Raw genomic sequence first — 17,658 nt, 5'->3', positions numbered from 1 at the left:
GTTCTCGAAATCCAGGAACCATTCGCGCCATATGGAAAATAAGATGCGTCGTTAGAGGAAGTATTCGAGGTAGCAGCTAAGAAATTTCGCATCAAACAGTTTAATGATCATCAGAAAGACGCCATACGAAAGATTTTACAAGAAAAAAAAGATTTCTTTGAAAATCTGCCTACTGGATATGGGAAATCGCTCAAAGGAATAAAATATTGGCGCTCTAGAGCATAGCCCAGTAATTTATTTCGAGACAAGCTCGAGGACTTTTTGAATAACAGGAGTTCGAAATTCTTGACATTTCATATAAACTGCTAACGCGACGTTAGAAGGTTGGCCATAAGATAACGCTTTAGCTAACGATTCGTGTTCACTTTTCACGACTTTTCTAACAGTGTGAACAAAACAAAACAAAACAAATTTTCTAACAGTATGAAATTTGAGCTAATCCTCGCAGTATACGCGAAGTAAATACCAGAACTGTGAGCGTTACCCAGAAGTTTACAATGAATACCCGTAGAAGTCATCGGTGTGACAGTGTCAGATTTAAAAGTTATCTAGCCTTTTTGCGATTTTCTTTAGCTTTACACTGCATTCGTAGTTTAAAAAAGTGATCTGCGCGGCTTATCTTCTTCGTTTATTAAAATTCAGACTTTATTTTCGAATTCAATATCTTAAATCTTGAGTCGTCTCGTTTAACTTCCATGAGTCTAAATTACGCTTTTTAAAAAAGTTTTCCAGTTTATTTTTGCTTCTAATATTTTGGTACGAGCTCGATAGCAAGTACAAACTCGAATTCACTATCGGCCGATAAAACAATGTCGATAGCTAAACTTATAAAAATATAAATACTTTCTTTCTTTATGAACAAAGATAACACTTAGTTCCGTCTCCAATAACTTTTTTTGGGCATTAAACATTTAACAAGAACGAATTCCATTTTAATTTCCCAAAGATTTTCTCCAACTTCCACTCTATTGCGTCTTAGAATTATTTCTCTCATGAATGTTTACAAGTTGTCAAATTCGAAACGTTTTGATTGGTTCTTGAAACACAATGAGACTTATCTGATTGGTTGAACACAAACAATAGGAAAGGAATGTTGTGCTCGGGTAAGCAGCCGCTACTCAGTGAAGAAAGCGTTGAGTGAGGACACTGAATTTGAAAGCGGCTGTGGGGGAGACTAGCTGTGTTCGGGTCGCGGTAAAACGCAGAAAGCGGAAAGTGCGGAAAGTGCTCTAACATATAGATGAACCAAAACACACAAATATTTAGCTAAGATTTCTAGTATCAAAGATAGTATATTAAAAAAATCAAATCAAAACCCTGCAACATGACGTGTTTTCCGCGTCGCAACACGAGTGTTTACAGTACTAAAATGTTGCCTCGAAACATAATCACCTCTCTATTTTTCTTCCTTGTTTTTTTATTATTATTATTGTTTTTTTTTTTTTTTTTTCAAGATCTGATTTACATCCAGCAAAAACTTATGATGCTGCTTTATCTTTTGAGAGTCCAGCAACTTCAAAATCAAATTGCGCTCCGAATAAATGAATAATGGAAAACGGCGGCGAAGATTACAGCAGTATTGGCTATTACCTAGACCAGAACACTCCTGGTTTGAGATTTATTTTAGCGATCAATTAAACTATTCCAGAAGCCTTCTTTAGTCGTCAACTGAGGATGGGACGATTAACAAATAGACATCAGTTTTTTATGTGTCCGTCCTCTTATTGACGATAAATTGTGTCATCACATTGTCAAAGTAGTGTGGATTCACGAGGCGAAGCCGAAGCCGCATATTACTTTGGCAATGTGATGACACAATTTATCGTCAATAAGAGGACAGACACATAAAAAACTGATGTCTATTTGTTTTTTACAATAACAAAAACGATAAAAACGTCTCATTTTTAGCGATCAAAACAACCAACGGAAAGAGCGCGCGCTCGTTGACGTCAGCTTTGTCTGTCTGTCTTCTAATTGATGATAAAAAATAACCAATCAGCAAGCGAGAAATTTGTAAGTTATTGTAAAAATACATTTGATCTCCTTCTGAACGTTCTTCGACCAGCTGTTCTGAGACAAAATACGAGAAAAGGATTGCAATGAATACTGGAAAGACAACTGTTTATGAAGCATTTTGGATGTCGTGAACAAGCTATAGTAATTGATAAGAGAATATATTGTTTCCTACAACAGTTGTCGAAACTGGAGAGGCAATATGCAACTTTCCAACCATATTTTGATCTTCCTAAGATAGCAGGAGCAATAGACGGAACTCATATCAAAATAAAAGCACCCAAAGGAAGCGCAGTTGACTACTTTAGTCGTTATCAAAAGCACGACGTCGTAGTTCATGGTGTTGTGAACGGAAAAATGCTGTTTATGGATGTTGCTGAAGATTTTCCAGGAAGCATGCACGACTCCTGCGTTCTACGAAATACATCAATTTACATAAAAGCAGAGAACGGAGACATTCTAGCAAATGGTCACATGCACAACAATGGTCAACATACAATACAGCCTTACCTGGTTGGGGATAGTGCTTACCCTCTTGGTCCCTGGCTACAAAACCCGTATCCTGAGGGAACAAGAAACCCAGCAGAAATAAGATTTCATAAAGAACTCTCTCCTGCTAGAGTTAAAGTAGAGTGATTGGCATCTTAAAAAGCACATGGAGAATCCTAGGCTACATTGAAGAAGCAGAAGTTAGGAATATATCCTAAATCATCATGACTTGTGTTGTGCTGCATAACTTCAGTAATCAAGTAACCGCCACTCGGTTAGCTCAGTTGGTAAAGAGCGTCGGTCTGTTGTGCGGGAGGTCGTGGTTCAATCCTCGGCCGGACCAACACTCAGGGTCTTAAAATAACTGAGGAGAAGGTGCTGCCTTTGTAATTACATCTGCAAATGGTTAAACCTTTAAGTCTTCTCGGACAAGGACTTTAAACCGTAGGCCTTATCTCCCAACCCTTCCTAACCAACAGTAAATGGGGGACATAAAAGAACCTGTTGAATTATTCGTGTAAGAGTAGGGGATTGTCTCCCGGTTCAACAGCCTATCCCAATTTGGAGGCATAACACTAATATACTAATAAATCACTCATGATTGTAAGCTGCACGGCTGCTAATTGTGCCTTAATATATGCAGCCCGTAAAAGTCCTCCACTGCAATGTAAAGCGCATTGAAACATTGTGAAATGCGCTATAGAAGAACCCCATTATTATTATTATTATTATGACTGGGAAATAGAGAACGAAGACGAAGACAATAATGAACAGAATGCAAATAACCATGTGTTAAGGGATGGAGAAAACATCAGAGACATACTCAAAAATCATTTGTAACCAATCAACCAAGTTTATTATAATGAATTTACAATTAATTGCATTGAATATATACTTCAAAAGGCCTTAAAAGTATTTTCTTAATAGTATTTTCATATTTTTACCGATATATTGGCAGTTAAAGTTGATATAAGTAGAACTTTAACATTTGATATCTGATTTATTTATAAATGTCTTTACCTACAGAATAAACGCCATCCAGCATCACTGAATTAATATTATTTTGCTTTGAAGAGGACTCCATTAATTTAATTTAATTTAATTAACAGTTCTTGCGCATTTCGCAATCCTCAATGCGCTTAAATGATAAAAGAAAAATATGTACAAAAAAAACAAAAAATATAAATAGAATACAATGGGAAAATTGATGCATATAGTATGTGCCTATTTAGAATTATACAAAACTACAAGATATATATATATAATATAAAATTAATGATGACTAAAGCGATAGAATATATTGATCACCTATTAAATGCCATTTTGAACAAGTGTGTTTCAAGTAGAGATTTAAACATATTAACATATTCTGCATTTTTAATGTGCTTAGGAAGTTTGTTCCACAGTTTAGGAACAGCGAATGTAAAAGCTTTAGCTTCTCTAATAAGCTAATAAGATAAGATGGTGCACTACAATTAACGATCTTATAAGTAAGGAATGATACATTAAACGTGATACGAAAATGTACTTGTAACCAATGTAAGTTATAAAAGTATTGGAGATATATGTTCCTTCTTTTTGCTCCTGGTCACCAACCTGGCTGCTGAATTTTGGATGCGCGGCAACTCACTTAAATGTTTGGCAGGTAAGCCATATAGAACGCTATTACAATAATCTAACTTCGAAGAAATAAAAGCATGTACTAAACGCTCAGCGGAGGAGCTGTAAAGATATTTCCTTATTCGTCCGATATTTCTGATTGCTAATGAGGCTGAACGACAAACATCACAAAACTCGGACATTGTATCCCTGATCTTACTTTTTATCCTCGATATTTGCATACATATGTAGTTTCTGATATTCTGAACTTTGTGGGTTATGCACAAAGTGTAATGCTTCGTATTTGCGGAGAAGCAGGGGAAGTTCTACTTGTCTAACATCGTCCCCCATAGTCCTAGTTAAAGCCTGGTAGCCTTGCATGTTCGACAATATTGAATCAATATTAAGCTCTTGATAATCATGGTGGATTTGTGACCCGTGAACGTCGTCGTTTCCTGTTCCTTGTTCTGAATTCGCTGCATTGTCCAAGGATGCCTGAGATTTTTCTGATATTCTTTCGTAGTCTTCATTTGGCGATGTATCTGATGCATTTGCTGCTAAAAATTCGCTTGTAGCAGAATAATCCATTGCTGTTACAGCAACCACGCTTGCGTCCTGAGATTAATATAAGACATAATTTGAAAAACACAACAGTGTTGCAAGTGTAGGGACGACTGATGGACGAAGAGACGGGGTGAAGGGAAAAAGGACAAAAGGATAGAAAGGACAAAAAAGAAAAGAAGAAAATAGGGGGGGAAGAAAGGAAGGAAGAAAACAAGGAAACAAGAACGAAAGGACAAAGAGGAACCAAAAAAAAAAAAAAAAAGGAAGAAAGGAAGAAAAGGAGGGAGTTACAGAGAAACGGGAGTAAGGGGCGAAAGAAGAAAATGCGGAATGAAATGAGGAAATCAAGGAGTAAATAAGAACGGGAGGAAGAAAGGAAAGAAATACGGAAACGATAACGAAAGGACAAAAAAGGAAAGAAGGAAAGAAACGATAAAAAAAAAATTAACTCTCCGATTTAAAAGTACATACATCGATATACATTATCAGGAACATACCTCGTTTTCTGTTCCAGCCACATCTGGACGTGGTAATCTGTTGGGGGAAATTTAAAATATTGTAATTTGTTCGATTTGAATGGAAAACTGGTCTTGATATTTCTTCTAATTTTTCCAGAAGAAAATTATTGTTTAGGCATAGCCTTTTTTAGTTGGCATATTCTTAAATATTTGATTAATTCCAAACAGTCCAAAGCTTTTGTATTTATTCCTAGTATAGTTACGTCACCTACTAATTTCTTCTCTGTTATCTGAAAATATATGACATATAGACACGTTATCAATAAAAGTAATTGTATGATTACGTAATGTAGGTCATTAATTAACAAGCAAAGAAAAGGAAAAAGATAAGTAAAAGAAAACAGGTACACATTAAAGAAACGTATACATACTTACCCTTAAAATAGCTTATTTTATATTTGATATAATAAATATATGTTATGAGGACAGCAATTATTATGAATAAAATGCACGTTATCAACAGGTGGATTACTGCAAATGTTTTTCCTGTTGAATACAGAGAAGAAAAAAATTAGAAATGTTGACGAGAACGAAGCGATTGTTTTCATGCTAAAGTAGCAATAATTATTTATTTTCAATCCCCCCCCCCCCCCCCTCACAAAAAAAAAAAAAAACCAAAAAACTGCAGCTATGTTTTCAACTTGAAAAAAATCATCCTATTCCGTCAACACCCTTACAATAGAAGAATAACATAAGAAGAAACAGGTTTATGTCATTTTAAAGTTATTTTGTGACATTGTTCTTTTGTTGTTATTGATATCAGGATAGTTTTCCCACAACAAATCACTTTTATGCCTATAAGAGGAAATTTTTTTCAATAACGAGCAATAATGGCAAAATAAAAAAGTGAAACTAGACCTTTGTACGAGTTTTGATCCCAATTTGCGTTTTGGGTTAACACTCAGAACCTTTTTTTAAAAGTTAGAAACTGATGTACTATGATAAAATGCTTGTTTGAAGCGGTATTTTTAATTGTACAAAGATGTTTTGTTGCATTTGTGTTAGAATGCATAGTAGCTTTGTCAAGCTTTTTTATAGAAAATGTATGGGAGTTAGAAATTGTATGGGAAATAAGCATACGAAGGCCTAAACCTCATTTTCGATTCAAATTTTTGCTTTGGGTTAACACTTTGATTCCACTTTCATCGGTCATCTCCACTTCCAATTAAGTTAAACCTTCTGAATAACAAGATTTTACCCTTGTACAACAGTCTTTCTTCAAGAAAATAGTTTCAAATTTTCTGCGACTTCTTGGCGAGTTCATGTTAATGGCATTTAATTCACAACATTAGTGGGAAAAAAACATTTTTTTGGTTGTTTTTATTTTGCTTGCTGCTGTTTTGTTTATCCGTTCGCACAACTTCGATTTGTTTCTTTGGATACCGGTGTTACTTTCCTTGTCATTGTAAAACAAAACGTAGTACTGCATTGATAATCATAAGAAGCATGCAGTAAAGTGATCTGAGGGTTCTGACTAGCTAAGCTTACCTTGGAAAAAAGCGTGCGATGATGGCAATGCGTGATTACAGCTACTTGTTGTTTGAAATGATGCAATGGTTGGAGCAACTAAAAGTAAAGAAAAAAATGAACAGTGTTGCTGTTGTTGTATTTGGACGGTCTCAATTACAAAGGGAATTGTATGAGTATTAGTACTATTCGCCTATCAATCTATAGAAACTATCTATTCATTCATCCATTTTTAAAAGGGGCACTCGGATGAAAACGCCCTAATTTTTCAGAGTCCGAATAATTGAAGTATTTGAGGATAATTTGACTCAATTATGATTATATAAACCAGATTAGTGAAAAGTTTCGCCTGGGAGCCACTTGCTGTTGAGAAATTTTGGGTTAAAAGAGAAAAGAACAATAGGGTTGAATAAATGACGTCATTTACTCACAACTTATATGCTAAATAAAATCTATAATTTTTATCTGACAAATTTTACTGTGAAGAAAACATGTTGCTTGGCTATAATTGGGGCCATATAGATATGTTTAATTAAGTTTAAAGTCATTTCCTATTTGACCCAATTTCATCCTCCATCCATCCATCTCTCTCTCTCTCTTTTTTTGTTCTGTCCCTCTTCCTTTCTCTTTTATCATTTCTCTCTCCTTACGATGAAGCCATTCCAATGCCATTCAAAGAAAGTGTTACAAAATCATCTAGTATACCCTGTTTAGTGACTTTTGCTGTTCCTGGGTATGTGGTTGGTTTGTTTCCATTTTCCCTGTTGACACTTTGGGACACTGTTGTAATGTCATTAAACAAATAAAGAAATTTGCGAAACTCATTCACTATATGTACCAAAGGCTTAATTCATTGTGATCCTTTGAGCCATGCATCCTACCTCCCATTCATTCACCCAAAAACTAATAAAACTTCTATGAAATTTATTGCCATGATCAAAATTTATTATATATATATATATATATATATATATATATATATATATATATATATATATAACAAAGTATGTAATGTGGTCTATACTGTTGAAACAGTGCTCGACAAGCACCAATATACATTCGCTATCTTCGACATTGAAAACTTCTACCCTTTCATCACAGAGAAACTTCTAACAGACGCATTGTCCTTCGCCAAGAAATACTGCACAATCACGGCCAGAGACATTGACATTATTATGCACGCCCGCAAATCACTACTATTCAACAACGGCACTCCCTGGATCAAGAAGAAAGGCAATATGTTCGATGTTACCATGGGGAGCTACGATGGCGCGGAAATCTGTGAGCTAGTCGGTCTATTCATCCTCTACAAACTATGCGCTAAATACGGGAAGGACTACATAGGACTATACAGAGACGATGGACTTGCTGTTTTCAAGAATACATCAGGACCACAAGCAGACAGAATCAGAAAGGACATAACGAAACTATTCAAGCACCACGGCCTTAACATCACCATACAGACGAACCTGAAAATAGTTAACTTCCTTGACGTAACCTTTGACCTGGCAAACAAAACGTACTGCCCCTACAGAAAGCCTAACGACCAGCCATTATACATCAACACAAAGTCGAATCATCCGCCCAACATAATCAAACAACTACCAGACGCCATCAACCGTAGAATATCCAACATATCCTGCAACAAGACCGAATTCGACAAAGCCAAACCCATCTATGAACACGCCCTGAAATCCAGCGGATATACCAAAACCCTGACCTACAACAACCATAAACCATCTACACATTCAAAAAGAAACAGACAACGGAACATCATCTGGTACAACCCTCCATACAGCAAGAATGTACAAACCAACGTCGGAAGCATCTTCCTGAAGCTCATACACAAACACTTTCCCAAGCACCACAGATTTCACCGGATCTTCAATAAGAATAATATCAAAGTGAGCTACAGCTGCATGGAAAACATGAAAACCAGCATTACCAAACACAACAAGAAAATCTTCAACACCGATACCGATCCCGCCACCACCTCTGAGAAAACATGCAACTGCCGTAAAAAAGATTAATGCCCTCTAAACAACAACTGCCTCTCCTCCAGCATCATCATCTACAACGCTCATGTCACAACAAACGAGGACACTACTGGGAAAAACTACATTGGCCTGACAGAAGGAACATTCAAACAACGATACACTCAGCACAAACTATCTCTGCGAAATAGAAAATACGCTAACAGCACCGAACTTTCTAAACACATCTGGGACCTTAAAGATAACAACAAAGACTACAACATAGAATGGACAATCATCACTTCAGCCAGACCATACAGCAACATTTCTAAGAGGTGTGACCCGTGCTTAACAGAAAAGCTACTTATCATCAAAACAAACAGCGACACTCTTTTAAACAAGCGATCCGAATTGATCTCCAAATGCCGACATGAAAACAAGTTCTATCTGATGAACAATAGAAATCCAGGCCTAGCTAATTAACTCCTTTCCGAACAATACTTCTTTTGTAAATAATCATTACACCTCTTGTATATAAATATCACAGTAATAGGAATATGTTTCATTAAAGTCTGTCTGATGAGTGCGTAAGCACGAAACTCGGAGTTACAGTGAACATGTCTCGTCTTTAATCCAATCTTTACTATATATATATATTTATTTATTTATTTATTTTGTGTCACCCAGCGCACTGACACGTCAGTTTAGTGCGCTCTATAAGAATTTATTATTATTATTATTATTGTTTATTATTATCATTATTATTATTTGAATGTATGTTAAACCATTATTAATAAATATTTATAAATAAATACTTTCTTACTCAATTGCTTGACGTTAATAAAATGTTCATCCTCCCCAACTTCATTTTCTGCTTGACATCTGTATTCTCCATAATCACTGCTATCTTTGGTTTCGAAAGTCAACACGCTTTTCTCTGTTTTGTAATCTATTCCTGAAACAATCTGGTTTCCACGTGGATCATACCATGTGATTCGTGGAAGAGGTTGTCCTGTTGCTATACAGTGTAGACCTATTTTCTCCCCTATGAAAGACGCAGCTGTCCTAGTGGAATTATCAATGTCAATCTGTGGCTTGACTGTAAGAAAAAGATCAAAGCTGATGGCGTTATAGTTGATAGGGTTAGCATATAATTTAGATAAATTATATGAACCTAAATAAATAAAATGGGCATTCCGTTGATTATAGTTATACATGATGTGGTGCAAAATAATATATACTTTTTATATGCAAAATATAATCCCTTTTCATTTCAAAGTCGTTGTATAATATTCATGCCCTGTCGTATGGCCTCTTGAAATCTGCTATATCTAGAACCACCTTTATAAGCATTATTTCAATATAACTTACACAACACAACTATTTCAGCTTCCATAGTCACAAGTTTCTCGTTTGGGTTGTTGCTAGCGCGGCATATATATCCTCCACTTTGATGTGCTGTGATATTGTTTATCCTAAGTGTAGCTTTTTAGTCAGGTTGCTAAGTGCAAAATTTTGGTCAGATCTATACACAGCGGACAAAAGCACCAAAATTTGCATAAATGTAGATTAGAATATGGTAAGCAATATTAGGACCGGTGCCCATTTCAATCTCTTCAGGATTCCATATTAATTGGACTTTAATTTTCTGAAAAAAGTCAGTTATGGGCCTCCTGTGGTCAATATCTTAAAAATGTGGTTTTTGGCCGATATCCTTTTCAAAATTCATATTTTTGATTCCAAATAGCTAGTACTGTTTGCTATTATCATTTCCATTAATAAATATATTTCAAACATCGAAATAATGGCGAGTTTTCAAATAAATACTTATCAAGCTGGTACCCAGTCCTCAACTCGGTCATCCAAGATAATAGACAAAAAAATACCCATTTTCTTCTAAACGTATGGCGATTTTTACATATTTCCCCATTTTCGATACTTTTAAACTTCCATACCTATAGTTTATGCAATTGAATACTATCTTGTATGACATGTATCTCCGATTCAAGGGAATCTCAAACAGATATTTCTAGCTTACACAAACGCCAAATTTCTTTCATTAATGTGTGTTACTCCCATTGCATTGACACTTGCAAAGAGGAGTGCAATCTAGGCCAGCCTTCACACATTTACTTCTTGTACACTGCTACTTACATGCACACTTTAGTAAATAACCAGCCAAATTGATCAGGAGAAGGAATATCCTGGTTGCTTATGTCACTCGTCCAGATACCTGCCTGGAGGATAACTTACTGAAGCTCTCTTAATATACTGCAATAGTGCATTCTAGAGACAAAAACGTTGGCATTAACAACGGTTATATTTCTAATTATATTATTTTAAATTGTCTTACCTGGGTAGTAGTAATATTGCCAATTGCTCTGTTGTGTCTAAAAAATAGATCCATTCTCACATTGATGGAGCTCAAGGGGCTTGACTTATCGTACATGACGACAGTCATTCTTTCAAGCTCATAGAAGTGGATTGAATCTGAGGTCAGCTGCTGAAATAGATGTATAGCAAGGAACTCCAAAGTTGGTGTCACATTGTCGTTACAAAGTACCCAAGTGCGGGTACCCAAGCCTGCCAGGCAGACCGTTTCCCTTCCATAGAATGAAGACGTAGTGTCGCAGCCGGTAATAGCGTGGAAAACAGGGAGGGAGCGCGACTTCTGTTCACCAAGGGAAGCACAAATCCTAATAAATGCTAAGAACTTGAAGTTTCTTCCCATTCCAAAGGCTACCCAGATATCCACGTCTGAATTGACGGATTTCATGTCATGGAACTTCCCAACAAGAATCACCACGACATCTGTATCCACAGTTCTGACAAGAGTGGTGACGTTATCTTCAGTGTTCAATGAATAACGCATTTCTACGCTATTACCGGCTGCGACACTACATCTGCATTCTGTGGAAAAGGCAAACGGTCTGCCTGGCCACCCTATTCACACGATCTAAATGGCTAATACCCAGCTAAATTAAATTTAGATCAGTAGTATAAGGATTGGGGGTTCCAACTCAATCTCTACCCCTGTATTACCTGCGTAAAGAGGCACCTCACGGTGATCGTTCGGGTCTCAGAGGTACTATTTACGAAAACCTTGGTATAAGGATTGGGGGTACCAACTTACTGTCTAAAGTGGCACCTTGCGGTGATCGCCCAAGGGGGTGTTTTCCTCCAACGTAAGATTTAAGTCTTATATATGAAGTGCGAAATTCGAAGGAAGGCTGGCGGGGGTTACACGTGCCCGTATTACTAAATAGTCAAAATATTTGTCTTATATACGATGCATGAATGTAAAGAGTTCGTTTATGACTTTTGTGTAAAGTGCTTGAAACCTAAGTTTGTTACCCCACCGCCAAGAAAGCTTGTTTGTTGTGGTAAGAAAATGCAAATAGAAGGCGACACGTCAGCGCAGTGTTACGAGTGTGGTAAGAACATTCGTAATGCCGTACCAAATGCTACCAGAGAGCAATATTACGCCAATGGAGGTCGTAAGAAAACACCTTATAAGAGAATGAAATACTTTAGGGACTGGATGAGTCATATCCAAGGTTATCGACCGGTATATTTAGACAACGAAGTAAAGAAGAAAATCATTGACCACTTAGAAGAGCCAACCCCACAAAGCTTAAGGAAGACATTGAAAAAATTAAAACTAGGGAAATATTACAAAGCTATTCCCTATCTTTTGTCTGAAATTACCGGCGACTCTATTCCTGAGGTTTCTGATATGACAAAAGCCGAGTGGATGTTTTGTCGGTTGGATAAGGATATTCCTTATTACCCTGACGTAATTTATGAAATATTTTACAAAATAGACCCCAACCACCCCCTGTTAGGATGGATTCCGAGAAGATAAAAATGCAAAACTGGCGTTGCCAGAAACCCCACTGGGGAACGCATCGCGCAGAACACCAAGCTATCCCCAGTGGGGTTTTTTGCATTTTGGGCTTACGGGGCTTATTTCATCCCGCGCCAGAGGCCCTCTAGTACATACACATATACCTTTCTTGAATTGCATTTTTTATCTTTTTTTTTTTACGGTTGCTGTAAGTGGGGGAGGCTTTTTTTTTTCACTCACAGCAACCGGTCCAAATGTGTCTGCAGCGAGGCTTGAACTTGGGACTCTGGGCCTCCCCAGATCTAAAGTCCACGATCACAAGCGAACGCCAGACACATAGGACGCTTACGTATGTGAAAATTATTATATTTAATCTGCATAATTTCTAGACTGACGTTCGATATGTAAATAGAATCCTGTCTCTCTTTTTTCAAAGCAAATATTTACTGAGCGAGTTTTCTTTGAAGCTCTTCTTTTGCCTCTTGGTAGATCTTTTTGCGAGATTCCTCGGAAAGATCTTTTACGACTGTGTTTTTGTTCCTTATGTCCGACTTTAGTTTCTCGTATTTGTCTTCTTCGGCCAGAATAAGCGAGAATTCTACGTCGTCTATCTTTCTGTCACGCAAAGCCTTTGAGACAAGATCGGTAATTGTATTTACTTTAGCCCTTGACAGAGCTATTGTCGTGTCATGCTTGGATATTTTGCTTGACAACTGTTTCATAATGCCCGTAGCAACAGCCGAAATGATACCACAGGCTGCCCCAACGCCGGCCAAAGGAACTCCAACAATTATTCCCGGCCCAGTAAGCGAAGTAGCAACGCCGGAGCCTGTTAACACAACAGATATGGATCCTGAAGTTATCGAAATCTTAAGTAGCGTACTCCGGGCTCTAACGTACTTTTTTCGGACTTTTTCGTAGTGTTTTGTCTGCCCTTCCAAGTAAGCCAGTATTAAGTTCGCTTTATTCAGACGAAAGTTTTCAGCGTTTAGTTCGTTAGGACCCTCCTTAGGAAGTTCAGGATAAAGTGGAGGTGCTGATGGTATAACATCCATTATATATACTAATGTACGACGCTTTTGGGAATGACATTGAGGAGCAGCCACATCATGACAACAGGGATTATGCCAACTGGAGAGCATTTAGGAAGATGTTTCCACATGCAGACCCTAGTAAGTTCGGAAGAAGGCCAGATGTGATTTACTTCAACGGCGAAAGAATGTACAGTAATACGGACTTGGAGCCAAAGGCGACCATCAAGCATAAAGAAAGGCAACCTAATTTCCCGGAGAATTTATTACCGACAACAGAGGATTACCCATTTTACGACAACAAAGATGCGGAAGACTTTGCTAAGATGGTTACCTCCTTAGAAATCCCCGTGGGTCCTACAACTTTCAAGACAAAAGTCAGAGACATCTTTAGAGAAACTGCCATGAAACATACCTCAGGGAAAGAATCCAGAGAATGGTTATCAGGTCCCAACATGCGGTATTGGCCGCAGCAGTTAAACTTTGCTGTCTGGGCTGCTACTAAAGGATGTGGCATAGCCGCGGACATGTTCCATATTCCTTTCCTAAGATTCCACGTTGCTTTTACTATTCGTAGGATATTGTTTGAGTTAGGAGCGCCGCTTCCTGGTGACACTGTCTTTAACCCAAAGGATAACAAATATGACAAAGTCGCATAGGAGCGATTAAGGAATGAGTTTAAGCTTACCAACCCTGATTTTCGCAACAAAGAGGGTGCCGCCCATGGTTTAGGAGAGACTTACACCTATGCTTCGTATGTTGGTGCCAGCATAGAAACTCCAGGCATGGGATATCCTAGCTCTTACGAATTCTCGGACTTAGGAGGCAGCGGAACGAAGGGTAATCTAATTTACTTCATTCAGAGCAAAGAGAAGTATCCTTGGGCGCCTTTCTTTGCCGCAAAGGGCATTGGACTAAAGAATTTAGCAAGGATTAATCGAAGCATCGAAGCCTTTGTCTACTGCATTCTAGGGGCCCAGGTTAGCACTCGCAGCCCCATCGTAGATGCCAGTGGTGCGTCACAGGAAACACAACAAGTATTCCTTGTTCTTTTCGAAAGCGCTGTTATTGAGAATGAGATCTCTAAGTCAGTTCAAAGGTATCAACTTGCGGTGCAGCAATCAAAGGTTAGACTGGATTATGCCTTGAGTCCTGGTTGTTGGTTAATGCCAAGTAATTTGGTCATCAACGCCGATTCCGTCGTGGGTTACAACAACAAACTTCAACGAGCTACTAAGGATATGAAGTTTGGGGTGAATGACGTGAACTCTGACACTCTTAGGAACATTCCCCATTTCGTGGAGACGCCAAAGAAGGAGCACGTAGAGAATCCTGCAGGGAAACCAAAGAACGTAATCAAGAAGAAGGTCCTGCCTACGATACCTGAGGAATATGACCATAACTTACGAAAGGCCGGCTTAACAGCTGCAAGTATTGGTCTGAGTTATTATATATGGCGATGAACAACCCCTACGTAGCTGGAGTAGATTGTGTTTATACGGCTTACACAGGCGAGAAAAAATACAACCAGGCATCTTGGGTTGATGTCACGGGGATGTCCGTGGACTTGAACTACTCTGGAAAGAAGCTGATAATATGCAGCATTTGCATTGGTACGAGCAGCCATGCCAACGTGGGCTTTAGGTTCCTGGATGACAATGGCATACTGCAGCCTATGCGTGTGAAGACAAACAACAGGGAGCCTGCGCATTTCTCCGTAGAGCCCAACCCCGGCAGCGCCGAGAATCTATCGGTTTGGACTTTTCATATGGTTGCTGATTGCCATGGGAAGGTAAAGCTGCAAGCACGCGTAGACGATACCGGGAGTGTTTGCGTAAATAGCATAGAAAGTCAAAGAGATAAGGAATATAACCACGCAACCATCAGCACTCTTACGGTGGTTAGTCTCTAGAAGGGAATTTATTTCCTGAAATATATGAATCCACATTGGAAGGAAACCCATTATGCTCACTACTTAGAGGAAAAAATATATGCAGATTCTAATTGGTTTGATACTGGAATATGGGTTGAAGTTAGGGGCATTGCGTTAATTGTTTGTACTATTGAGATTTCTGCGGGGTTATTCGCAAACATAGGGTTTAGGTTGGTCGATGAGAATGATAAGCCTTTGCTTCCTCATAGAACTTTGACTAATAATCGGAGGGCTGCTCATTTTTCGACACAACCATTTCCATTTAGCGCCGAGGCACTTTGCCCGGCTACGTTTCATATGGTGGTTAATTGTAAACACGCTAAGTTACAAATTTGCCCTGATAGTAAAAACAGCAATGGAATAAAAAATGGTAGGGCCACCATAAATAGCATGCGGGCGATTACTCAAGGTGTTGCTGACGCAGCTTAGCAGCAGTAAGGGGGACTCGCGGTCAATGTCGAAGATTTACGGGTTTTACAGGCGGTTTAAGGAAGGGGTCGGCAGCGGGAATAAGCCGCGCGATAAGTCCTTACTGCTGCTGTGTTGGGAATCAAAGATAAGTGTTTATAAAAATGTACGATATATATACGATGCATGAATGTAAAAAGTTCACCAATGACTTCTGTATAATTTGCCTAAGATCCAAAGTTAACATACCTAAGCCCAAGGGTTTCTGGTGTTGTGGTAAGAAAATGCAAATAGAAGACGACACGTCAGCACAGTGTTACGAGTGTGGTAAGAATATTCGTAATGCCGTACCAAATGCTACCAGAGAGCAGTATTACGCCAATGGAGGTCGTAAGAAAACGCCATATAAGAGAATAAAATACTTCAGGGACTGGATGAGTCATATCCAAGGTTATCGACCGGTATATTTAGACAACGAAGTAAAGAAGAAAATCATAGACCATTTAGAAGAGCCAACCCCGCAAAGTCTACGGAAAACGCTGAAAAAATTAAAACTAGGGAAATATTACAAAGCTATTCCCTATCTTTTGTCTGAAATTACCGGTAAGTCTATTCCTGAGGTTTCTGATATGACAAAAGCCGAGTGGATGTTTTGTCGGCTGGATAAGGATATTCCTTATTATCCTGACGTAATTTACGAAATATTTTACAAAATAGACCCCAACCACCCCCTGTTAGGATGGATTCCGAGAAGATAGTGAATCTTATGGCATAAGATGAGCGAATAGCATAAATCTTATGGCATAAGATGAGCGAATAGCATAAATCTTATGCCATAAGATGAGTAATTAGCATAAATCTTATGGCATAAGATTACGCGTAATTTCCAGACTGACGTTCAATATGTAAATAGAATCCTATCATGATATTTACTGAGCAAGCTTTCTTTGAAGCTCTTCTTTCGCTTCTTGGTAGATCTTTTTGCGAGATTCCTCGGAAAGATCTTTTACGACTGTTTTTTTGTTCCTTATGTCCGTCTTTAATTTCTCGTATTTGTTTTCTTCGGCCAGAATAAGCGAGAATTCTACGTCGTCTATCTTTCTGTCACGCAAAGCCTTTGAGACAAGATCGGTAATAGTATTTACTTTAGCCCTAGATAGAGCTATTGTCGTGTCATGCTTGGATATTTTGCTTGACAACTGTTTCATAATGCCCGTAGCAACAGCCGAAATGATACCACAAGCTGCCCCAACGCCGGCCAAAGGAACTCCAACGATTATTCCCGGCCCAGTAAGCGAAGTAGCAACGCCAGAGCCCGTTAACACAACAGATATGGATCCTGAAGTTATCGCAATCTTATGTAGCGTACTCCGGGCTCTAACGTACTTTTTTCTAACTTTTTCATAGTGTTTTGCCTGCCCTTCCAAGTAAGCCAGGATTAAGTTCGCTTTATTCAGGCGAAAGTTTTCGGCGTTTAGTTCGTTAGGTGTAGTATAGGGAACATCTGGGTACAACTGAGGTGCTGATGGTATAACATCCATTATATATACTAATGTACGACGCTTTTGGGAATGATATTGAGGAGCAGCCACATCACGACAACAGGGATTATGCCAACTGGAGAGCATTTAGGAAGATGTTTCCGCATGCAGACCCTAGTAAGTTCGAAAGAAGACCCGATGGGATTTACTATAACGGCTCCAGGATGTACAGCAATGCGGACTTGAAACATTCAAAGCTGGAGCAAGTAGGTGATCAGGTGCAGCGATTGACGATTGTACGCCCCGTTCATAAAGAAAGGCCACCAAAACCCGAG

General features: G+C 38.4%; 1 protein-coding gene across 2 annotated transcripts; it reads right to left on the bottom strand.

The window, feature by feature from the left end:
* Positions 1–3,335: 3,335 nt before the first annotated feature.
* Positions 3,336–10,107, bottom strand: LOC148913288 (uncharacterized). Of its 2 annotated transcripts, XM_089028278.1 has the most exons (8): positions 9,995–10,107; positions 9,447–9,722; positions 7,356–7,430; positions 6,672–6,749; positions 5,559–5,669; positions 5,392–5,413; positions 5,163–5,199; positions 3,336–4,716 (listed from the first exon to the last, which is right to left on the bottom strand). In XM_089028278.1, exons 1-8 carry the CDS (start codon positions 10,017–10,019, stop codon positions 4,318–4,320), a joined length of 1,023 nt encoding a protein of 340 aa, XP_088884404.1. In that variant the 5' UTR covers positions 10,020–10,107; the 3' UTR covers positions 3,336–4,317. The 2 variants fall into 2 exon arrangements, with proteins under 2 accessions (XP_088884404.1, XP_088884436.1); XM_089028310.1 differs by lacking the exon at positions 7,356–7,430.
* Between the last annotated feature and the right edge of the window lie 7,551 nt (positions 10,108–17,658).

The sequence above is a fragment of the Actinia tenebrosa genome, unplaced genomic scaffold (assembly GCF_029948245.1).
Source record: "Actinia tenebrosa isolate PJP-AT-01 unplaced genomic scaffold, QUT_ActTen_1.0 PGA_scaffold0__85_contigs__length_37466705, whole genome shotgun sequence".
NCBI classification, from domain to species: domain Eukaryota; kingdom Metazoa; phylum Cnidaria; class Anthozoa; order Actiniaria; family Actiniidae; genus Actinia; species Actinia tenebrosa.
This window is presented reverse-complemented; position numbering and strand designations above follow the sequence as displayed.

Coding starts and splice junctions, on each gene's coding strand:
- LOC148913288 (XM_089028278.1), bottom strand. CDS start 10,019: ATGGAAGCTGAAATAGTTGTGTTGT. Junction 6,750..7,355: donor AGCAAAAGTCACTAAACAGG/GTATACTAGATG, acceptor CTTTACTTTTAG/TTGCTCCAACCATTGCATCA. Junction 5,200..5,391: donor AACAGAGAAGAAATTAGTAG/GTGACGTAACTA, acceptor TTCCCCCAACAG/ATTACCACGTCCAGATGTGG.